Source organism: Schistocerca nitens, chromosome 3, assembly GCF_023898315.1.
Source record: "Schistocerca nitens isolate TAMUIC-IGC-003100 chromosome 3, iqSchNite1.1, whole genome shotgun sequence".
In the NCBI taxonomy this organism is placed as follows: Eukaryota; Metazoa; Arthropoda; class Insecta; order Orthoptera; family Acrididae; genus Schistocerca; species Schistocerca nitens.
The window spans coordinates 984,266,600-984,291,955 of NC_064616.1; the positions used below are offsets into that span (position 1 = coordinate 984,266,600).

The 25,356-nt window shown below is 36.2% G+C and overlaps 1 protein-coding gene across 1 annotated transcript in view; it reads left to right on the forward strand.

The window, feature by feature from the left end:
* LOC126249049 (selenide, water dikinase 1-like) overlaps window positions 1–24,820 on the forward strand; it is a 164,276-nt gene extending 139,456 nt beyond the window's left edge. The window contains exon 7 of the mRNA XM_049950677.1: window positions 23,197–24,820. Coding sequence (XP_049806634.1) covers window positions 23,197–23,354 — 158 coding nt within the window. The 3' untranslated portion in view covers window positions 23,355–24,820. The remainder of the gene's footprint in view (window positions 1–23,196) is intronic.
* The last annotated feature ends 536 nt before the right edge of the window (window positions 24,821–25,356 follow it).

The following is a 25,356-nucleotide window of genomic DNA, read 5'->3' on the forward strand; positions in this document are numbered from 1 at the left end:
CCCCCTTATAAAATTCCTCCATGATCCCCTATTCAGTGCTAACATTGGTGCCTCTTCTGATGTTAAGCCTATTACTTCAAAATCATTCCTAACCGAATCCAGGTACCTTCTCCTTGGTCTACCCCAACTCTTCCTACCCTCTACTGCTGAACCCATGAGTCTCTTGGGTAAGCTTGGTTCTCCCATACGTGTAACATGACCCAACCATCTAAGCCTGTTCGCCCTGACTGCTACATCTATAGAGTTCATTCCCAGTTTTTCTTTGGTTTCCTCATCGTGTACACCCTCCTGCTATTGTTCCCATCTACTAGTACCTGCAATCATCCTAGCTACTTTCATATCCGTAACCTCAACCTTATTGATAAGGTAACCTGAATTCACCCAGCTTTCGCTCCCATACAACAGTTGGTCGAAAGATTGAAAGTGTGCACAGATAACTTAGTCTTGGTACTGACTTCCTTCTTGCAGAAGAGAGATGATCGTAGCTGAGCGCTCACTGCATTAGCTTTGTTACACCTCGCTTCCAGTTCTTTCACTATGTTGCCATCCTGTGAGAATATGCATCCTAAGTACTTGAAACCGTCCACCTGTTATAACTTTGTTCCTTCTATTTGGCACTCAATCCGCTTATATCTCTTTCCCACTGACATTACTTTCGTTTTGGAGATGCCAATCTTCATACCATAGTCCTTACATTTCTGATCTAGCTTTGAAATATTACTTTGCAAACTTTCAATCGAATCTGCCATCACAACTAAGTCATCCGCATATGCGAGACTGCTTATTTTGTGTTCACATGTCTTAATCTCACCCAGCCAGCCTATTGTTTTCAACATATGATCCATAAATAATATGAACAACAGTGGAGACAGGTTGCACCCTTGTCTTACCCCTGAAACTACTCTAAACCATGAACTCAATTTACCGTCAACTCTAACTGCTGCCTGACTATCTATGTAAAGACCTTTAATTGCTTGCAAAAGTTTGCCTCCTATTCAATAATCTCATAGAACAGACAATAACTTCCTCCTTGGAACCCAGTCATATGCCTTTTCTAGAACTATAAAGCATAGATACAATTCCCTGTTCCACTCGTAACACTTCTCCATTATTTGCTGTAAGCTAAAGATCTGGTCCTGACAACTTCTAAGAGGCCTAAACCCACACTGATTTTCATCCAGTTTGTCCTCAACTAATACTCGCACTTTCCTTTCAACAATACCTGAGAAAATTTTACCCACAACGCTGATTAAAGAGATACCTCTGTAGTTGTTACAATCTTTTCTGTTTCCATGTTTAAAGATTGGTGTGATTACTGCTTTCGTCCAGTCTGATGGAACCTGTTCTGACTCCCACGCCATTTCAGTTACCCTGTGTAGCCATTTAAGACCTGACATTCCACTGTATTTGATGAGTTCCGACTTAATTTCATCGACCCCAACCGCTTTATTGCACTGCAGTCTATTGACCATTTTCTCCACTTCCTCAAATGTGATCCTTTTTCCATCATAATTCCTATCCCATTGTACATAGAAATCTGAAACATTGCTGATCGTATTTTCACCTACATTGAGCAACTCTTCAAAATATTCCCTCCATCTGCCCAAGGCATCAACAGGATTCACCAGCAGTTTTCCTGACCTGTCCAAAATACTTGTGATTTCCTTCTTACCTCCCTTTCGAAGACTGCTAATTACACTCCAGAATAGTTTTCCAGCAGCTTGACCCAAAGTCTCCATCCAACCTGCTTCCAAAGTCTTCCCAAGATTTCTTCTTGGATGCTGCAATTATCTGTTTGGCTTTGTTTCTTTCTTCAGCGTAACTTTCTCTGTCTACCTGAGTTCTAGTATGTAGCCATTTTTGATACGCGTTCTTTTTCCTTTTACAGGCTGCGTCGACTGTGTCATTCCACCAAGCTGTTTGCTTCATCCTGCCTTTAACACTACTGTTCCAAGACATTCTTTAGCCACTTCTAGTACTGTGTCCCTGTACCTTGTCCATTCCTTTTCCAATGACTGTAATTGACTACATTCAACTAACTGGTACCTTTCTGAGATCACTGTTATGTACTTGTGCCTGATTTCCTTATCCTGAAGTTTCTCCACTCTTATCCTTTTACATATGGACCTGACCTCCTGCACTTTCGGACTCACAATACCAATTTCACTGCAGATTAAACAGTGATCAGTGTCATCAAAGAATCCCCTGAATACATGTGTGTCCCTCACAGCCTTCCTGAATTCCTGGTCTGTTATTATATAGTCAATGACAGATCTGGTTCCCCTGCCTTCCCAGGTATACCAGTGAATGTTCTTATCTTTAAAAAAGAAGTTTGTGATTACTAAGCCCATACTGGCACAGAAATCCAAGAGTTGTTTCCTGTTGCTGTTGGCCTCCATATCCTCTCCAAATTTACCCATAACCTTTTCATACCCTTCTGTTTGATTTCCAATCCTGGCATTAAAATCACCCATGAGCAGAACACTGTCCATGTCCTTTACTCTAACAACTACATCACTGAGTGTGTCGTAAAAACTATCCATCTTATCTTGATCTGTCCCTTCACAATGCGAATATACTGACACAATCCTAATTTTCTTGCTAGACACTGTCAAATCTATCCACATCAGTTGTTCGTTTACATACCTTATTGCAACTACGCAGGGTTCCATTTCTTTCCTGATGTAAAGCCCCACACCCCATTGTGTTATTCCTGCTTTGACTCCTGACAGGTAGACCTTGTATTCACCCACTTCCTCTTCTTTCTCACCCTCTTACCTGAATGTCACTAACAACTAAAACGTCCAACCCCATCTTACTTGCAGCCTCTGCCAGCTCTACCTTCTTCCCGATGTAGCCCCCATTGATATTAATAGCTCCCCATCTCGTTACCATTAATTTGCCGAGTCGTATCTTAGGAGCCCCTGGTTTGTCAATTAGAGGTGGAACTCCGTCACTTTCAAAGGTCCGAGGCATTTTGCTCTGATTGTTGCCAGCATCATATTTAAAGTACCAGGGAATCAAGTTGCTAGTCTTACTTGCCCCGGGTCCCATTGAGTTTTACCCCTAACGGTTGAGGGACTAACCGGTGGATTTGGTAGTCTTTGCCGTCTGAGCACAAAGGTGACCATGACTCAGAATATGTCAGAGATGCCCAGCTTTATTCCAAAGTAACTGGTATCCCGACTGTCAGGACCACTTACTTGGCCACTCATACATTGCCCATGGTTCATGAACTAGGACATGACAGCAGGAACCTTCACCATTCTATGTGAAAAAAGAGAAAAATGAAATTGCATTTATTATACGATTATGACATGATCTTGTTTCTTGAGAAAAGAATTAGAGGTGGAATTTCTCAAAGTATTAAAAGATCTGCAAAAGCAAATGACATATGGAAAAATTTGAGTCAAAACAAGTCAAATTATGTAGCATGTTGAGATGGAAACAAATTTTATGGTTGGGCAATGTCTCAATTTTTGCCATTCAGAAATTTCGAGTGGATAGAGCCAAAATATAATAGTGCAGAAAAAATACTTAAAATTCCAGATTATTATAAATGTGGCTATATTTTTTTAGTTGATCTAGAATATCCAAGAAAATTACATGATTTTCATACATATCTACCTTTGGCTCCAGAAGGAGGAAATAAATTATTAATAACTTAGAATAACAAAGAAACATAAGCCCTGCATTATAGAGATCTTAAACAATAATTAAATCTTGCACTAAAATTGAAGAAAATTCATAGTCTTATCGTTTGAACAATCAGGTTGGTTGAAAAAATACATTCATTTTAATACCGAAATGAGAAAAAGGGCAACTAACAATTTCGAGAAAGGTTTCTACAAATTGATGAATAATTCTGTGTTTGAAAAAATGGAAAACATTACAAATAGACAAAATTTAAAAATCATTACAGATCCAAGAATATATAGAACATATGTTTCGAAACCAAATTATGAGCATACTACAGTATTTTAAGAAAATCTAGTAGCAGATCCTATGAAGAAAATAAAATTAATGTTGAATAAACCAATTTATATTCGAATGAGTATTTTACATATATCGAATAGAAAAATGTATGATTTTCACTACAATGTTATGAAGCCAAAATATGGGGACAATATTGATCTATGTTATATGGACACTGGTCCTTTCATTTATGATATAAGTACTAAAGATTCCTATAAAGACATGAAGACAATGGTAGACAAATTTGAGACAAGTGATTATCAAAAAGACAATATTTATGGAAATCTGCAAGTAAACAAGAAAGTTTTAGGAAAAATGAAGGATGGAAATAGTAAAAAATCATTCTAGGACATGTGAGTTTAAGATAGAAAATCTATGCTTATAGAGTTCGCGAAAATGAAGAGAAAAAGTTTGAAAGAGTTAAAAAATCAGCTGTGAAAAATGAAATCAGTTTGGTGATTATAAAGAGCGTTTAGATGGCAAAACAAAGTAATACAGAAAAATGAATTTAATTACATCATTTAGACATGAATTGTATACAGTTGAATGCAATAACATTGTTTACAGTTCTGACAGTGATAAATGAGTTGCATTACAAGATGGAATTAATACATTGCCATATGGACATTATAAATTAAATCCAAATAAAATAAAAGATGAGAAAAAAGTTTTTTTTTAAAATGATTAAACTGTTGTCTAGAAAATTAAAATGATTTCTAAGTATCTAAATCCTTGGATGCTTGATTATAAAAATGTTTGGACGACAAAATAAAGAATGAATTACTTTTTAATATTTTTTCATGATATGGTATTTTTTTTGTGTGTTTCCAAATAATATTTACCAATAAATTTTCCACAAAAAATTCAACTTTTTGATATTCTCTTTCTTTATGTTTGATAAAGTAATGATAATTTCTCGTCTTTTGAATGATCACAGTTTACATACATACAGGCATTTTTAATTTCTTTTCCATATTTTTCACAAAAAGAAAGGTTTTATATTATGCGTGATAGGAACGCATTCTTTTTTGCATCTTTCTCGTACAATTTTTACAGCCTTATTTTGAAGGCAAATAAAGTTTTTAAATTTCTGTATGAATTTCTTTTTCTTGGTTGCACAGTGGATAAATCATTTTACACTAATCAAAAAAAGTTTGGATCACCTCGGTTCAGAGAATTACAGAAGATGTACAGAAAATTGGAATAGAGATCAACATAAACATCGCTTCCGCCATTCTTATTGCTCAGGTAAACCACACATTACATCTTGTACCACCGTAAAGCGAGACCTTTTAAGATTGTGGTCCAGATTGCTGTACACACCAGTACCTCTAATACCCAGGAGCACGTCCTCTTGCATTGATGCATGCTTGTATTCGTCGTGGCATACTATCCGCAAGTTCATCAAGGCACTGTTGGTCCAGATTGTGCCACTGGTCAATGGCGATTCGGCGTAGATTCCTCCGAGTGGTCAGTGGATCACATTGTCTACAAACAGCCCTGTTCAATCCATCCCAGGCATGTTCGATAGGGCTCATGTCTGGAAAACATGCTGGACACTCTAGTCGAGCGATGTCATTATCCTGGAGGAAGTCTTTCACAAGATGTGCATGATGGGGTGTGCAAATTGTGATCGATGATGAATGCGGCGCCCCCCCCCCCCCCCCTCCCCGCCCATATGATTCCGATATGGTTGTCCTATCAGTCGGTGGATGGCATTCACATATTGTATAGCCATTACGGCACCTGCCATGATCACCAGCGGTGTACATCGGCCCCAAATAATGCCACCCCAAAACAGCAGGGAACCTCCACCTTGCTGCACTCTCTGGACAGTGTGTCTAAGGTGTTCAACATGGCTGGGTTACCTCCAAACAGGTCTCCGATGACTGTCTGGTTGAAGGCATATGCGACACTCATTGCTGAAGAGAACGTGATAAAATCCTGACAAGGGAACCTCCCCATCGCACCCCCCTCAGATTTAGTTTTAAGTTGGCACAGTGGATAGGCCTTGAAAAACTGAACACAGATCAATCGAGAAAATAGGAAGAAGTTGTGTGGAACTATGAAAAAAATAAGCAAAATATACAAACTGAGTAGTCCATGCGCAAGATAGGCAACATCAAGGATAGTGTGAGCTCAGGAGCGCCGTGGTCACATGGTTAGTGTGAGCAGCTGCGGCACGAGAGGTCCTTGGTTAAAGTCTTCCCTCGAGTGAAAAGTTTAATTTTTTATTTTCAGACTATTATCCGTCCGTCCGTCCGATGCGACTGTGAAACTGTTACATTCATTTGTTGCAGTTTATGTCACAAACACTTATGTTTTCATCACTTTTTTGGGAGTGATTATCACATCCACAAGAAAACCTAAATCGGGCAAGGTAGAAGAACCTTTTTACCCATTCGCCAAGTGTACAAGTTAGGTGGGTCGACAACATATTCCTGGCATGTGACGTACATGCCATCATCAGTGTTGTATAGAATATATCAGACGTGTTTTCCTGTGGAGGAATCGGTTGACCTATGACCTTGCGATCAAATGTTTTCGGTTCCCATTGGAGAGGCACGTCCTTTCGTCTACTAATCACATGGTTTTGCGGTGCGCTCGCAAAACACAGACACTAAACTTATTACAGTGAACAGAGATAGAGATGTCAATGAATGAACTGGCAGATCATAACTTTGCGAAAAAAAAGAGTAACCTTTTCACTCGAGGGAAGACTTGAACCAAGGACCTCTCGTTCCGCAGCTGCTCATGCTAACCACTGGACCATGGCGCTCCTGAGCTCACACTATCCTTTATTTTGCCTATCTTGCATATGGACTACTCAGTTTGTATATTTTGCTTATTTTTTTTCGTAGTTCCGCACAACTTCTTCCTGTTTTCTCGATTGATCTGTGTTCAGTTTTTCAAGGCCTGTCCACTGTGCCGACTTATAACTAAATCTGAGGAGGGTGCGATGGGGAGGTTCCCTCGTGAGTGATCAATTTGGCATGTTGTTAGGCCCATCTGTACCGCGCAGCATAGTGTCGTGGTTGCATAGATGGACCTCGCCATGGATGTCGGGAGTGAAGTTGCGCATCATGGAGCATATTGGGCACAGTTTGAGTTGTAACACAATGTCCTGTGGCTGCACGAAAAGCATTATTCAACATAGTGGCATGACTGTCGGGGTTCCTCCGAGCCATAATCTGTAGGTAGCAGTCATCCACTGCAGTAGTAGCCCTTGGGCGGACTGAGCGAGGCATGTCATCGACAGTTCCTGTCTCTCTCTGTACCTCCTCCATATCTGAACAACATTGCTTTGGTTCAGAGACACCTGGACACTTTCCCTGGTGAGGGACCTTCCTGGCAGAAAGTAACAATGTGGACGTGATCGAACTGTGGTATTGACCGTCTATGCATGGTTGAACTACAAACAACACGACCCGTGTAGCTGCTTCCTGATGAAATGACTGGAACTGATTGGCTGTCGGACCCCCTTCGTCTAATAGGCACTTCTCCTGCATGGTTGTTTACATCTTTGGACAGTTTTTGTGACCCCTCTGAACAGTCAGAGGGACTGTCTGTGATAAAATATCCACAGCCAGTGTCTGTCTTCAGGAGTTCTGGGAGCAGGTGTGATAGAATACTTTCATTGGTGTATTTTCACTTTCCATTTATAACAAAAAAATTTAATAGAATTAAAAAATATAAAAATATAAAATTGTTTTGTATGTGAATGGAGTCCCTTGTGGATCTAAAAATCAATAAATTCATTTATAATAACTAAAATGAATTTAATAATTATTGATGAAAATAATGAGCCATGGTTTAAAGCAAAACATGATGCAGAGTTATTGGAACATAAAGAAGTAGATAAAGCTTTCAAGCATATTGATGAAGATAAAAAAAATATTAGAAGATTTAAAACGCTCCAAAATGCGGAGGTCAAGAGGTAATGAAAAATCTTCATTTCTTATCAATGGAGGAGGTGTTCATTCTTTAATTTTAAAATCTAGAGAAGAAGCAAAACAATTTAGAAAATGGATTACTCATGTTGTTTTGCTGTCCATTTGAAAACATGGAGAATAGAAGATAAAGATTAATGCTAAACAACTTTATGAAGCACAAATAAATCATTTAAAAGAACTGAATAAAATTAAGGGTAATTATACAAAAAAGTCGGATAAAATACATGATAGAACTGTAGAAATGCTACGTGAAAGAAATAAATAAATACATTGTTGCCATGTGTTGTTCCACAATTGAACAATCAAATTTTAGGACCAAGTTTTCTTGTTTTGAGATAAAGTAATTTTAGTTACAGATACTACGTCATGCAAGCACAATTAAAAAATGCACAAAAGCAAATAGATATAATTAGAACTTGTGAAGAATTTTTGAGAATTATGTGCCAAATTCAGTAAATTTATGTCATCCAATGAAAGAAACTTTAAGAATAGTTTGCTATGAAAATTATTTCAACACTTCGGCTGAGTATTCGCCAAAACTATTGCATGCCATTACAAATGATTTAGCAAATGTTTCTTATAATATAAAACTAAGAAATGCAAACTTTTTGTTGCACATTGTGCAGCGGAATACCGGAGGTCCATAGGTTGCTGAGAACATCTCATCTATACTGAGCATAGAATTTCTTAGGACACCACTCATTAAGAGAAGGCCCATCAACCCTTTTATTTCAACACTCTCTGTACTTTAGCCTAGATTTCTCGATTTCAAGATTTGTGTACAAAACAATTTTTTTCTATAATTTTCGAATCTATAAATAATAAAAATATTTCCAGTTCACTAGTGACCCCCTTGCTTTCCCACGTGGACCAGGGAGATGAGTAATAATATTTGACCCTGGTGTCCTAGAAAATTTTGAATGGATGGGTTTGTTGGTCCATATTGTCTCTAAGTCTTCACCTAGCTCAAAATTTCTCTCATCATCTACGAGGTGCATTCAAGTTCTAAGGCCTCCGATTTTTTTTTCTCGGGACTGGAAAGAGATAGAAACATGCGCATTGTTTTAAAATGAGGCCGCGTTCATTGTCAATACGTCCCAGAGATGGCAGCACTGTACGGCAGATGGAATTTTACCGCCAGCGGCGAGAATGAGAACTGTTTTAAATACTTAAAATGGCGACGTTTTCCTTACTTGAACAGCGTGCAATCATTCGCTTTGTGAATTTGCGTGGTGTGAAACCAATTGAAATTCATCGACAGTTGAAGGAGACATGTGGTGATGGAGTTATGGATGTGTCGAAAGTGCGTTCGTGGGTGCGACAGTTTAATGAAGGCAGAACATCGTGTGACAACAAACCGAAACAACCTCGGGCTCGCACAAGCCGGTCTGACGACATGATTGAGAAAGTGCAGAGAATTGTTTCGGGGGATCGCCGAATGACTGTTGAACAGAACGCCTCCAGAGTTGGCATTTCTGTGGGTTCTGTGCACACAATCCTGCATGACGACCTGAAAATGCGAAAAGTGTCATCCAGGTGGGTGCCACGAATGCTGACAGACGACCACACGGCTGCCTGTGTGGCATGTTGCCAAGCAATGTTGACGCGCAACGACAGCATGAATGGGACTTTCTTTTCATCGGTTGTGACAATGGATGAGACGTGGATGCCATTTTTCAATCCAGAAACAAAGCGCCAGTCAGCTCAGTGGAAGCACACAGATTCACCGCCACCAAAAAAATTTCGGGTAACCGCCAGTGCTGAAAAAATGACGGTGTCCATGTTCTGGGACAGCGAGGGCGCAATCCTTACCCATTGCGTTCCAAAGGGCACTACGGTAACAGGTGTATCTACGAAAATGTTTTGAAGAACAAATTCCTTCCTGCACTGCAACAAAAACGTCTGGGAAGGGCTGCGCGTGTGCTGTTTCACCAAGACAACGCACCCACACATCGAGCTAAAGTTACGCAACAGTTTCTTCGTGATAACAACTTTGAAGTGATTCCTCATGCTCCCTACTCGCCTGACCTGGCTCCTAGTGACTTTTGGCTTTTTCCAACAATGAAAGACACTCTCCGTGGCCGCACATTCACCAGCCGTGCTGCTATTGCCTCAGCGATTTTCCAGTGGTCAAAACAGACTCCTAAAGAAGCCTTCGCCGCTGCCATGGAATCATGGCGTCAGCGTTGTGCAAAATGTGTACGTCTGCAGGGCGATTACGTCGAGAAGTAACGCCAGTTTCATCGATTTCGGGTGAGTAGTTGATAAAAAAAAAATCGGAGGCCTGAGAACTTCAATGCACCTCGTACATGTGACTGAGAATTATCAAACTCGACTGCCCCTGCAGCACAATGATATACATCATTCTTGTCATCAGTATTAGATAATACATCATCCTCGGTTTGTGAACAGTTTTCTGCTTCGATATTGTCGCCATCCTCTGACTTAGCCTCCTGTCGGAGAAACTAGTTGTATATCTCCTAATGAGTTCTAAGGAGTTGGTGCGCCATTTTAGTAAGATACTAGAAGAGAAAACAAAACGTAGATGTAATATAAACATCAATATATGGTTGAATCCTCCCGACAAAAGAAACTAATAAGTGTGATGTAAACAGAGAGCGGGTAATGTAGGTTTCAGATAGAGGGGGTAGCTGCAGGTCACTCACCAGGCTGACGTGGCCTCCTCGGTGTTCTCGGGACGACTGGCTGGTAGGGAGCTGGAACCACAGCGCTCTCAGAAAAGGGAATGGGGAGTTATAAACAAAGCAGACTCGCTGGTGTCACAGGTGGGGCAGTTGCACTACGTTTTTCGACAATCAAAAGCTGACCTAACAAAAAGTGTAAATATATAAATTAAACATTGACTGATGATCATAAGGAAACCTTGTCATGGATGGACACCGAATAGACTAAATGAATGCCCACCAGCATTTTACGAGAACTCTGATAATTATGCCTTTATATTCTTTTAAAAACATTGAATTCACAGTATTAAAACAGTTCTCCTCTTGATGAAATATCAATAAATGTAACATTATTAATATTTACTTTAAAAAATGTACTTGAAAACTGTTACAGTTAGGGCATGTGTGAAGTAGAATCTGTTTTTACTAGTGAACATTAATTTCATTATACTAATTTATAGATAAATCAGTAAATAACATATTTAGACCTCAAGCCACCCGCTGTGGCCGAGCAGTTCTAGGCGCTTTAGTCCGGAACCGCGCGACTGCTATGGTTGCAGGTTCAAATCCTGCCACTTGCATGGATGTGTGTGATGTCCTTAGGTTAGTTAGGTTTAACTAGCTCTAAGTTCTATGGGACTGATGACCTCAGATGTTAAGTCCCGTAGTGCTCAGAGCCATTTAGCAGACTCACTGGGGTCGGATCCAACCCAAACCTTACCGTTAGAGGGTTAACATAAACTTTATCTCCTTTCATTCTCAAAACTTTCTCAATGAGGTAAACATGGGGAACATATGTTTTCATTATTTCTAGTTCATAAAAATTTCCGTCAATATCTTCCAATTATTTCATTGGAAAGATCAACATCTTCAATTTTGAAAATTTCTGTTGACCAATTGGCAGTGTATTGTTTCTCAAAAATTCCTTTACATTTACTTATTCTCACTTAATTGCCAATTTTAAATTTGGATTCAGCATCTAGCAAATATTTTTTATGTGAACAGTTTTCAATCAGATTTTTTCAGCTTCTTTATTTACACCGTTGGCGCCATTTTTTTATAGTTGAATGTCTCGTGTTGGTGTATTCATCAACTAATTTTGAAACTTTCAACCCATTTATAATTTCCTTGAAGAGTAATTTTTTTCCACATTTTTCCTTTGAATGTTCTGTAAAATTTCCAACAACAAATGCTCTTAATTCGCTAAAATTTGAATAATGATTATTGTTAACTTTTTTCAATAACTCTTGGAATTCAATTTTTTTGGCAATGGAGAGATGACTTTTTAATATTCAGCTATATTTTTACTTGTTTTAGCTTTGAGATAGCTCAAGCAAATTTTGAAAAAACATCAATAAGTCAATAAATATTTATATCCTCTATGTTTGATATTCCTTTCAAATTTCTGGAGTCTATTTTGGCTAAATCAGCTTGCCAAAGATCATCTATTCCAAAAGAAATTACATTTTTCTTTCAAAATTTTTACTCATTCTTCTTCAGTAGCGCTACAGACCTTGGTGGGCCTTGGCTTCTTCAACAATCTTCCTCCACACTTCTCGGTTATTTGGTGCTCTTTTCATCTCCCGGATACCCATACTAGTTATATCCAATTTTTTTCATTGGCTTATGTAATTCATTTTTAATTTGGTCACGAATATTTAGACCTTCACCTAAAAATTATTTAAACAAATTTGCTCTTTTTCATTTTACAAATTGAACAAAAGCCTTCAATTCTTTGTTTTCCATTTTTGGTTGTCAATCTGAGGTTGAAGTGTGTCAGTAAGCTTTTTGCACTTCAAACAGTAAATTTGATTATGATTCTCCATTTATATAGAATGAAAAGTAATTTTAATTAGTTGCTTGCATCTAAAGACTTTATTATTTGTAGATCTTTACCAACTTTTCCATATAAATTTGAAACTATAGATTTGAGCACATTTTCCATTGAATTAACCTTGTCTTTGGTTTTTATTTCTTTCTTTCATGTGATGTTCCATGATACCATCATAAATACCAATAATATCTTTAAGATTACTTAATTCATTTAATTACAGAGTTAAATCGCCTTTTGAAAAGTAATCTGATAAAACTTTCTCAATATCTTTCTTGGAATAAAAATTTATATATTGTTGTTTAGCTTCTAAAAGTCTTGTTTCCAAATACACTCCTGGAAATTGAAATAAGAACACCGTGAATTCATTGTCCCAGGAAGGGGAAACTTTATTGACACATTCCTGGGGTCAGATACATCACATGATCACACTGACAGAACCACAGGCACATAGACACAGGCAACAGAGCGTGCAAAATGTCGGCACTAGTACAGTGTATATCCACCTTTCGCAGCAATGCAGGCTGCTATTCTCCCATGGATACGATTGTAGAGATGCTGGATGTAGTCCTGTGGAACGGCTTGCCATGCCATTTCCACCTGGCGCCTCAGTTGGACCAGCGTTCGTGCTGGACGTGCAGACCGCGTGAGATGACGCTTCATCCAGTCCCAAACATGCTCAATGGGGGACAGATCCGGAGATCTTGCTGGCCAGGGTAGTTGACTTACACCTTCTAGAGCACGTTGGGTGGCACGGGATACATGCGGACGTGCATTGTCCTGTTGGAACAGCAAGTTCCCTTGCCGGTCTAGGAATGGTAGAACGATGGGTTCGATGACGGTTTGGATGTACCGTGCACTATTCAGTGTCCCCTCGACGATCACCAGTGGTGTACGGCCAGTGTAGGAGATCGCTCCCCACACCATGATGCCGGGTGTTGGCCCTGTGTGCCTCGGTCGTATGCAGTCCTGATTGTGGCGCTCACCTGCACGGCGCCAAACACGCATACGACCATCATTGGCACCAAGGCAGAAGCGACTCTCATCGCTGAAGATGACACGTCTCCATTCGTCCCTCCATTCACGCCTGTCGCGACACCACTGGAGGCGGGCTGCACGATGTTGCGGAGTGAGCGGAAGACGGCCTAACGTTGTGAGGGACCGTAGCCCAGCTTCATGGAGACGGTTGCGAATGGTCCTCGCCGATACCCCAGGAGCAACAGTGTCCCTAATTTGCTAGGAAGTGGCGGTGCGGTCCCCTACGGCACTGCGTAGGATCCTACGGTCTTGGCGTGCATCCGTGCGTCGCTGCGGTCCGGTCCCAGGTCGACGGGCACGTGCACCTTCCGCCGACCACTGGCGACAACATCAATGTACTGTGGAGACCTCACGCCCCACGTGTTGAGCAATTCGGCAGTACGTCCACCCGGCCTCCCGCATGCCCACTATACGCCCTCGCTCAAAGTCCGTAAACTGCACATACGGTTCACGTCCACGCTGTCGCGGCATGCTACCAGTGTTAAAGACTGCGATGGAGCTCCGTATGCCTCGGCAAACTGGCTGACACTGACGGCGGCGGTGCACAAATGCTGCGCAGCTAGCGCCATTCGACGGCCAACACCGCGGTTCCTGGTGTGTCCGCTGTGCCGTGCGTGTGATCATTGCTTGTACAGCCCTCTCGCAGTGTCCGGAGCAAGTATGGTGGTGGGTCTGACACACCGGTGTCAATGTGTTCTTTTTTCCATTTCCAGGAGTGTATCTTTTACTAATCGCATCCAAATCATCAAGTGTATCAATACTGTTAACAATTCTTCTATTTTTAAAATCAATATAATATTTTGCAACTTTTAAATTTTCATTTAATTCTTTTTGAAATTCTTTAACTACATCATATGTTTTTGAGTCTACCTCTGTTTGATAATCTTAGATTTTTGATTGAAAATCTTTAAATTTTGAAGTTAATTCACCAATAATTTCTGCCTCTAATGACTGAAATCCTTAATGACTTTATTTCCAAAAATGTCCATTTAGTAAATTTAAAATATCATTAAACTTACAATTTTTGCATAACAGTTTTAAAATATAGACACAAATGTCCACAAATTATTTCATTGAAATTTTGAATTCTCTTGATATTGTAGTATAAATTATTTTTCCCAATATTTCCTCCATATGAATCAAAAACAAAATTTATATCTCTGTTTTTATAGTAGCAAATCCAATGAGTTACAACATGATCAGAAGTATCTAAATTTACTATTCAACTTTCTAAATTTTATGGTTCATTTGGCAGTTCATCAATCATAAAAATGCATCGAAACTGATTTAAGTTTTAATTGTTTAACTAGTTTTTCTATGTCAAAATTAGATAAAGGTTCATTAAATTTTTCGATTATTTCTTTGAAATGGAATGATTTTTACTTCTTTCATTCCACTGCCCTTCTTTTCCATTTCCAAGTTATGTCTTTTTTGTTCTTCTATCTCTTGATCACATTTTTTCTTGTTTAGCACTGTATTTGCAGTTGCTGCAGATCTGCCACATAATGAACCAATTGTTGCAAGATAAGCTAAAGCTGCAAAAATTAATGGAAGAAAACCGCCTTCATGCTTTGTTAGTCCAGCGCCTTAGATATTCAAATTTTTTTTTTTTTTTGCAAAAGAAATAGATACAAGCAAATTTCGGATAATTTTTTCTCTTTCGTTATTTTCTGAAAATCAGTCAAAAATCTTTCTTTCTTGAACTTTAGTCAAAAATGTTTCAGTTGCGTTTAATTGATCATTAAGTATGATCACCTTTAGCTTAGCATGCCCGTTGGTAGCAAAGTATAATTGATCAGAAAGTTGTTCATTTATATAGACTAAAAAAATAATAAAGTTTTTATAATGCCATCCATTTTGTCATCTTCTAATCTACTAATCTAATATCAGTGGTTATAAACTAGCTGCACGTATGAGTAGAGAGAATAAGGTGGGAGGAGGCGTTGCCATATATGTCAAAAGTTATTACTGTGTAGAAAGCTTGGATACAAAAAAGTTTTGTCTAGAGCAACATATAGAAGCATGTGCCTGTCAACTTAACTGAAGGAGGGCTCTTTTATAATTGTAACAGTATATAAGAAACTTTCATTTATACCTGCAATACTTGGATGCCTTGTTGTGCTATCTGTCAGACAGGGGAAAGCAAATTATTATTCATGGGGATTTCAATGTTGATTCACTGAAAGAGTATAATAGGAAGAACAACATAGAAGTCTTGCTCGGTTCTTTGAATTTGTCATCTGCCATTAATTTTCCTACTTGGGTAGTAAAGGGCAGCAGCACATTTATAGATAACACTTTTATAGACAAAGATAGGTTTAAAAACATAAATTCTTGTCCTGTTGAGAATGGGCTTTCTGATCATGATACTAAGCTAGTTACAGTATATGACATAGCTCAATTCAGTAATTCAAAACTACCCTCCAAAGTTGTGCATTCTATTAATGACTCAACAATTAGAAATTTCAGAGAAAATCTTCAGCAGTTAGACTGGGATGGGGTGTACAAGGAACCCGATGCTAATTTAAAATATAACTTATTTCATGATACACGTGTAAGAGAATTTGAAAACTGTTTCCCCAAGAAAGTAGTTAAATCTAATTATAAGAAACCATGCAAAAAACCTTGGCTTACTAAAGGAATAAAAATATCTTGTAACCACAAAAGGGAACTGTATCCAACAACAAGAAAGGGTAATGACCCAGAAACAGCCAAATATTATAAAAACTACTGTGCTACATTAAGAAAGGTTATTAAAAAGTCCAGAAGCATGTGCATCATGTCTGAGATTAATACCTCTGATAACAAAATCAAAACAATTTGGAATATTATTACAAGAGAGACAGGGCAACCAAGAGTACAGAATGGCGGCATTACCATCAAAGCGAATGGAAACTTGACAAACAACAGGATGGAAGTCGAAAACATTTTGAGTAATCATTTTTTAAATGTTGTAGAGAAAACAGGATCTAAATGTTCATTAGAAGAAGCAAGGCAGTTAATGGAAGAGGCCTTACCCACACCATTTGATACAATTGAAATTCCACCCACCTCTCCTTCTGAAATTAGGAAGATAATAAACTCACTCAAGAATAAAAGCTCACAGGGAATTGATGGGATTTCCAGCAGGATAATAAAAGCTTGTTCCCAAGAGATAAGTGGGATTCTTAGCCACATATGTAATAGCTATCTGCAGCAGGGTATTTTCCCAGATAGACTGAAGTATGCCATTGTTAAACCACTGCATAAAAAAGGGAATATGTCTGATGTCAACAACTACTGCCCAATCTCTCTTCTGACTGCCTTATCCAAAATTCTTGAATAAGTAATGTATTCTAGAGTAGCTTCACACCTTTGTAAAAATAGTTTTAACAAAATGTCAGTTTGGTTTCCAGAAGGGTTTTTCAATGGAAATTGCTATATATACTTTCACTAATGAAATATTAAATGCTCTGAGTAACCGGAAGTCACCCGTTGGGATTTTTTGTGATCTATCAAAGGTTTTTGATTGTGTAAATCATGGAATACTTCTAGATAAGCTCAAGTACTGTGGTTTGAATGGGACAGTGCTCAAATGATTTAAATCATACGTAACTGGAAGAGTGCAGAAAGTTGAAATAAGCAGTTCACATAATATGCACAAAACTGGTGATTTCTGAAACTGGGGAACAATCAAGAATGGGGTGCCGCAAGGTTCGGTCTTGGGTCCTCTGCTGTTCTTAATATATATTAATGACTTGCCATTCTGTATTCACGAAGATGCAAAGCTGGTTCTTTTTGCTGATGATTGAAGTATAGCTACCACACCCAACAGACAAGAATTAAATGATGAAATTGTAAATGATGTTTTTCAGAAAGTCATTAAGTGGTTCTCTGCAAATGGACTCTCATTAAACTTTCACAAAACACAGTATATACAGTTCCACACAGTAAATGGAATGACACCATTAATAAATATAGACTTTGATCAGAACTCTGTAGCTAAGGTAGAACATTCAAAATTTTTAGGTGTATGCATTGATGAGGGGTTGAACTGGAAAAAACATGCTGAGGATCTGCTGAAACATTTGAGTTCAGCTACTTGTGCTATTACGGTCATTGCAAATTTTGGAGATATACAGCTGAGTAAATTAGCTTACCATGCCTATTTTCATTCTCTGCTTTCGTATGGCATCATATTCTGGGGTAACTCATCATTGAGTAAAAGAGTATTCATTACACAAAAGTGTGTAATCAGAACAATTGCTGGAGCTCATCCAAGATCATCCTGCAGACACTTATTTAAAGAGCTAGAGATCTTCACTGTAGTCTATATATATATATATATATATATATATATATATATATATAGACTACAGTGAAGATCTCTAGCTCTTTAAATAAGTGTCTGCAGGATGATCTTGGATGAGCTCCAGCAATTGTTCTGATTACACACTTTTGTGTAATTTCATAAGTGAATATATATATATATATATATATATATATATATATATATATATATATATATATATATATATATATATTCACTTATGAAATTTGTTATTAACAATCAGAACGAATTCAAAAGTAATAGCAGTTTACATGGCTACAACACTAGGAGAAAGGATGATATTCACTACTCGAGGTTAAATCTGACTTTGGCTCAGAAGGGGGTAAATTATGCTGCCACAAGAGTCTTTGGTCACTTACCTAATAGCGTTAATAGTCTGACAGATAGCAATATAGCATTTAAAAGGAAATTAAAGAATTTCTTAATTGCAACTCCTCCTACTCATTAGATGAATTTTTGGATATAATAAGTGGGTAATTTCCCCAACCCCCACAAAAAAAAATTAAAAATATTGAGTGTCATGTAATATTTTGTGTAATGTAATATCTTGTATAGACACCTTTTATTAACCTGACACGTTCCACATCATTACAAAGTGTCGTATTCATGATCTATGGAACAAGTACTAATATAATCTAATCTAATCTGTTTTCCATACGTATTTCCTCTAACTGATGTTGCAGCAATTTTTTCACCTAAAGAAGCATCGGAAACATGCATTCTTTCCTATGCAAATAGCTGAAGTTCTTTATCTACTTCATGTCTTCTTTCTAATTCTGTATTATCTCTATAAGCAATGTCATGTTCCTTACATTTGTCATCTAATCGATTAATTCCTTGATGTCCTCTAGCTAATCTTTCTTCTAATTTTGTCCCCGGTCCACAATATTTATAGCCGGGAAGATGTATTTTGAATGGTAATTTGTTAATTAAAGTGTTTACTAAACCTTTTCCATATTTTTCACTTTATCAAAATGCTTGAGAGAGATTATTCAAAAATTTGATTAAGTATGTAATACATTTTGGATTTTTGATAATGAAATCACTAAATTTGTTTTTCTAACATTTTTGTTATGCCAACTTTTTCGTTATAATTTTTATTTTCTGCTGATTCTTCACAATGAATAACAGCTAATCTGTCAGTTAATTGTCAAACATCATTAATCCAAATACATTTGTCTGATTTTTCTGAATATTTTTTACTAAATCTTCACCAACTTTTTCATCATCTGAATCAGATAATTTTTTAGAAAGATTAAGATCAACAATTTGTTTTATCAGATATTTATATTTATTACCTTTACTTGATTTTTTTATTTGGATTATTGTCAGAATATAATGCTCCTGATTGAATCAATATATCTGCATAATTTGATAAATCAGAACCTGTAAATGGTGTATTCATATTGCCCATAGTTACTTTTTAACATTCATTAATCCAGCAGTTCCTTCATATGTTCTATCACCAATTGTTAATTTAGCTGCTTCAAATTCTACTGGAAACTTACCAACACATTTAAATTCACCAACAGGCCTTAATCCAAAAACTTTGTCTTCACTACGATTAATATATTACAACATTCTTTCACTTATATATTTTTTATCAATTTCTGATGTGGCTGCTTTTTGTTTGCCTTTTAACTGTTTTCTGTTTTTAATTTCTTCCGCATATTCATTCAATAAATGTTGTATTTCTGAATCACTTAATGTGAAATCTCTTTTATCACTTTCATAATGTTCCATTGTTGAAATATCATTAAATTCTTTAAAATAATGTTTATTATAAGGAACAATTTGCCTTAGAACTTCTCTATATTCTTCGGTTGCTTTTAAAACTTTATCGGCTAAACCTTTGATTCCTTCTTTAACTTTTCCTATTGTATCGATAACTGGTTGATGTTCTTTCTTACATTTTTCATATTCTGTTCCGGTTGTTTTTTTCCATTAAACTATTCTTGTAATTGTGCTTTTAGTTTTTGTATTTTGTCTCACTATTGTAACAACTTGTGGATTGTATTTTTCGGACATGTTTTAAGAATAAAATTATGATCATTGTTTTTATTTTGCATTCAGTGTTTGTTTATCGTTCAACGCTTACGTCTCTGTATTGCGTTCATCAGTTCTGTTCACTTTATGTTTAATGTTAATGTTCAATGTTAAATAAAATCCTTGATCTTTTCACTATATTTACCTTCCCTTAACTTTTCTTGTCATATCAATCCTGACAAAACCGAATTGATCTTTAGTCCAACATTTACTACATAATTCTTTAAATTGATCAAACTTTAAACCTCATCCAAAAAATTCATGATAAATATGATTTAAATTTGTCATCTTCTCTAGAAATATTTTAAAATTTCAGATTATCCTCTAACTATATCTTGATTTTCAAGAATGAAGTCGTCAAAAACCACTGAATTTTCTTCACATGCATCTAATGGAATAATTTCATCATTATTTTCAATTACACTAACAATTTGTTCATTAATTTTATCCTTAATTTTTTCACATCTTTTTATAAATTGTTGATATTTTGGTTGATCTAAACTTTTTGAATAAATGTCCAAATGATTATTTTTTCCAATTTAGCTATCCTGTTGCTAGAATACAATTATCAGCCATTAATGTTGTTTTTCCAAAACAGCTCGGTCCAATTATTGCACATCGTATTGAATTTGGTAAAAGTTTATGATGTTTGTTTTTTGATTTTTTTTCTGGAATTATTAATTTTGGCTCCCAGTGTGTCATTTATTTACATAATTTTTACTAATATAAGTGAGTTGATTAATTCAATTGTGCCATAATCCTTCTGTTCTGAACATACAATTAAGTGCTACAATAAGAAATTTAAAAACTGTTTCACTTGTTGGATTTTACTCAACTTTAACTCCAAACATCACATCGAAAAATAATAAACTTTACTGTGATGGAGAAACAATAGAAATTCCTGTTGGTCAATATAGTTCGAAAAATTTTTAAAAAGTTGTTCATTCAAAAAATCCAAATATTCATATTAAAGAAAATAGTTTTAAATAGAATTTATATTGAAAGTGATGAAGTATACATGGATATAAAAGAAAATAATATTGAAAGTGTGCTAGAATTTATTAAATAAGTTATTGAGCCTAATCAAATAACTGTTGCTAACGATGTTCCTAAAATTATTCCATTTGAGTTAATAAATGTGAATTTTAATTTGGCTGAAGGAATGTTTGTTAAAGATAATCATTTTTATTGAAAAACTAATATTATTGCTTCATTTAAGCCGAATTCTGAATTTGGAGGTCCAATAATTTATCAGCCAAATCATCCTACAAAGATTTCAATATTCGATACTATTGAAAATTTAGAGATAACCGTAATTGACGAAAATGATGATCTGATTGACTTCAATGGTGCTTGTGTAACTGTTGTTTTAAAAATGAACTGATAATTTTTTTTCCTTTATAAATCATGAACCAAATTGACAATAACCAGTTTTACTCATTTCCTGTGAATGAGAAGACTAAAAATAATCTAAATTTTCCCAACAATAAGACATAAATTAATGTTAATATTGGTGCTGGTTGGGTTCATTCTAATTGCTCGCAACTTTACACGAGTTTTGATGTTGTTCATACATATTTTTCTGATTTTTCTGCATATGATGGAAAATCAAATATTAAACTGATTGATAATTATGTCTTAAAATTGTCAAGAGTTGAACATCCTTTTATTTCTTCTTCAGCTCTTATTTGCTTAACTTCTTCTCTTTTGAGTGAGTTATCTTTATCCACTAGAATTATTTGGTGGATTTTTAAAGATAAGGAAATTATGTTTGGACGTGATTTAACTGTAATTTTTACTTGGAGTTTGAGAAAAGATCAAGATGATTCAATTTTTTGTTGGAGTACTGGTAATGATAATTCTATTCTTCCAAAAGAATGTAAAATTGTTGTAAAAAGTATGGACATTTGTGTTCCTGTTGTTAAATATGAAGTAGAATTTTTACCTGAACTAGAACAAGAAAGACTGAAAACTCCAAAAATTTCAGTTTATTTCTTTGAACTTCAAACAGTTGAATTTGCTGCATTACAAGGAAAAATAAATTTTGAACTATATGTTACTAATTACTATAATTCAATAGAATTTGATATACCTTAATTTATTTTTGTTGTTTTCCAAACTAATTGAAAAAATAATCAAATCCTTGATTCTTCTTTATTTGATCATGTAAAATTACAAATTTCTCTGTTAAAAAATGGAAGAAATGTTTTTCCACAAGAATTGTGGAATCTTGATCCACCAAATAACTTCGACAGCTTATGATGCTTTCTGTGATTTTTAAAGAATAACTCACTTAAATAATGATGTAAATGTAAGTACTTTCAATTTTGTTCAAAATTTTCCAATTTTTGTAATTAATGTGTACAAGAATGAATGTTGTAACTACTCAAAAGACAAAAATGAAATTATGTGCATTCTTTAATGATAATATTCCAGATGATACAATTACATATATTATTATTATGTATGGGAAAAAGAATTTAACTTGTGATTCGCAACACAGAGTGCTTACTGAAAATTTTTAAACCGAAAACATTAGTTCTTCAAAAAATTAAAATGTTATCCAAATGCAAGAAGTTAGTTAACATTTTAATTTTTTAAGTTGTTTTCTATATAAATAAAAATACAGTTTTCACCCTCAACTCTGCCCTCCAATACTAAATTAGTGATCCCTTGCTGCCTGAGAAAATGTCCTACCAACCGATCCCTTCTCCTAGTCAAGTTCTGCCACAAATTTCTCCTCTCCCCAATACTATGCAGTACCTCCTCATTAGTTATATGATCTACCCATATAATCTTCAGCATTCTTCTGTAACACCACATTTCAAAAGCTTCTATTCTCTTCTTGTCCAAACTATTTATCGTCTGTTTCATTTCCATGCATGGCTACATTCCATACAAATACTTTCAGAAACAACTTCCTGATACTGAAATCTTTCAGAAACGCTTTCCTTTCCATTGCCAGTAACCTTTTATATCGTCTCTACGTCTGCCATACATCTCCATTCTTTTCTTCTTACCCTTGTGTAGTTATTTTACCAGGAACAAGGGACCGATGACCTCGCAGTTTGGTCCCTTCCCCCACTCCTTTATACCAACCAACCAACTGCCTGACATTATTTGAAGCAGTGAAAGAAGCGACATTAGTTATAGTGTGTCAGTATTAAGGTTCAGAGTCATAGTGGTGGTTAATCTGGAGGTGACTTGTCAAAGGACCTGATCAGTGTTAAGTTCCCAAGTTTTTGCTTTGGTCTACTGTGTGCGTGCGTGGGTGCGTGTGCGCATTCACGCCCGCTCATGTTGGTTTGTGTTTTTGATACTTTGGTTATTTGCTTGCAGGAGGGCTCTTTATCTGTTTGGACGAAACTAGAGCTCATGAGTTCATCAGAGAATTTTCTGCAAAGGAAGGATATGAACCATGGATTATTGGTACTGTTTGTCAGGGTCAGAGAACAGCACAAATAAAATCAGATGCCACAATACTTGAAATTGCATAAAATATTGCAGTACATTTCATTCATGCTTTCATGAAGGTATCTTTTGGCCTAAATAATCAGTATCTGACTGTTGGATATTTAGTTGATTTCCATTTCCACTATAAATTTAAGTAATGTTTGACTTATCCCTGATTACTTATTGGAGGAAGAAAATAACTCTTCTTGTACAAATACTTAATGTGACACAGCTGGACAGACCTGCTTTTTGTTTTCTCATTGTTGTGGTCCATAATTCTAAGGAATCATTTTAGGGGGCAAAATGCATTTAACGAACTTTATTATGTTAGGATATGTAATCTGATACGCAGCCTGAGAGAGAAAATTTGAGCTGTTTGACACTGAATGATTTGTAGTAGTTAAAGTTTCTGAAACAGCTGTTACGATGATGATAGTGTTCAGCAGTTCAAATTAAAAATTGAATTAGTCAAGGCTGCAAAATCTGTTATTTTATGTTATTGTTTATATATTTGTTGGAATTTTTAATTAAAAGGGTGTAGTAGCACAAGAAGTGAACGGAAATTGGAGTACCTGCCATTTGTGATAAATCTGTTAGATTCCTGAAGTGATTTTGTGAAAGATTTAATCAGTTACAGCATTTTTGCAATTGAATGCTGTGCTTACAATCCAATGTTTATGTTGTAAAAGTGAGACTGATAATTGCAGTTGCGATGAACATGTTTTGTAGCCAGGCATTGAATGACTTGTGATAGCCAAAGTTTCTAACAGCTATTGCAATGATGATAATGTTTGTCTTCATCATACTGCTTATGAGCTGTAAAATCAGTTAAAATTCTTGTGTACTTAATATGAATTACAGTTATTGTAGACATTGTAGTTATCAGTTTCTTTTCTGTTAGATTAAGATTTTTCTTTTTGGGTGGTCCTTGTGAGACGTGGCAGGGTTTTTGGATTTTTATGATACAGATTTACTGTTGACTGAAATTTTATGACGATTTCACATTTTAACCATAAGTCTCAAAAAAGTTTCTTGTGTGCCATGTAGTTCCAGCCATTTAGACATATTAGTAAAATTATTTAATCCTGCTCTGTGTAGTATATCTATGCTCAGTGTTCTTATGAATTAGTTTAAAAAGGTGGAGAATGCCAAAAGTGAAATACTTCCCATTTAAAATGAAAAAAGTCCTGTCATGTATCAGGTTTATTGTAACTTAATTTGTCTGTATTTGGATACATTTAGAATAATTATTTACATAGAATTAAGGTACACAAATACATAATGTCACTTTGCACCTTTTGAAAATTCTAGAGCTGAAACAAATGTTAAATTTACCCATCTTCATTCATAAACAGAGTCTGCAGATGTGTACTGCCTATGTTACTACTACTGTTACCAATTACCAGCGATCTGCATCCCACAGTTGACATTATAAATTACATAACTATAATGTAATAACAGTTGTTTGTGTGCTGTGCAAATAAAAGTTAATTTTTTCAAACTTAAATAACGTTGTTGTTCTTGTCTTCAGTCTGAAGACTGGTTTGATGCAGCTCTCCACATGCGTATCCTGAGCAAGCCTCATCTTCTCCGCGTAACTACTGCAACCTAAACCCTTGTGGACCTTATTACTGCTTTCATCTCTTGGCCTATCTACAATTTTTATGCCCCCCCCCCCCCCCCCCCACTTCCCGCAATACATTAATGATTCCTTGATGTCTCCCAATGTGTCCTATCAACCAGTCCCTTGTCACAAAGTTGTGCCTCAAATTCCTTTTCTCTCCAATTCTGTTTAGTACCACCCCATTAGTTATGCAATCTGACCATGTAATCTTCAGCTGTGTTCTATAGCATCACATTTTAAAAGCTTCTATTCTCTTCTTGTCAACATTTTACTCCTTGCAAGGTTACACTCCAGACAAATACCTTCATAAAAGACCTCCAAACAGTTATAAATTTATATTAGATGTTAAAAAAATCCTCTTCCTGATAAATACTTTCCTTGCTATAGTCAGTCTGAATTTTGTATCATGTTTACTTCGACCA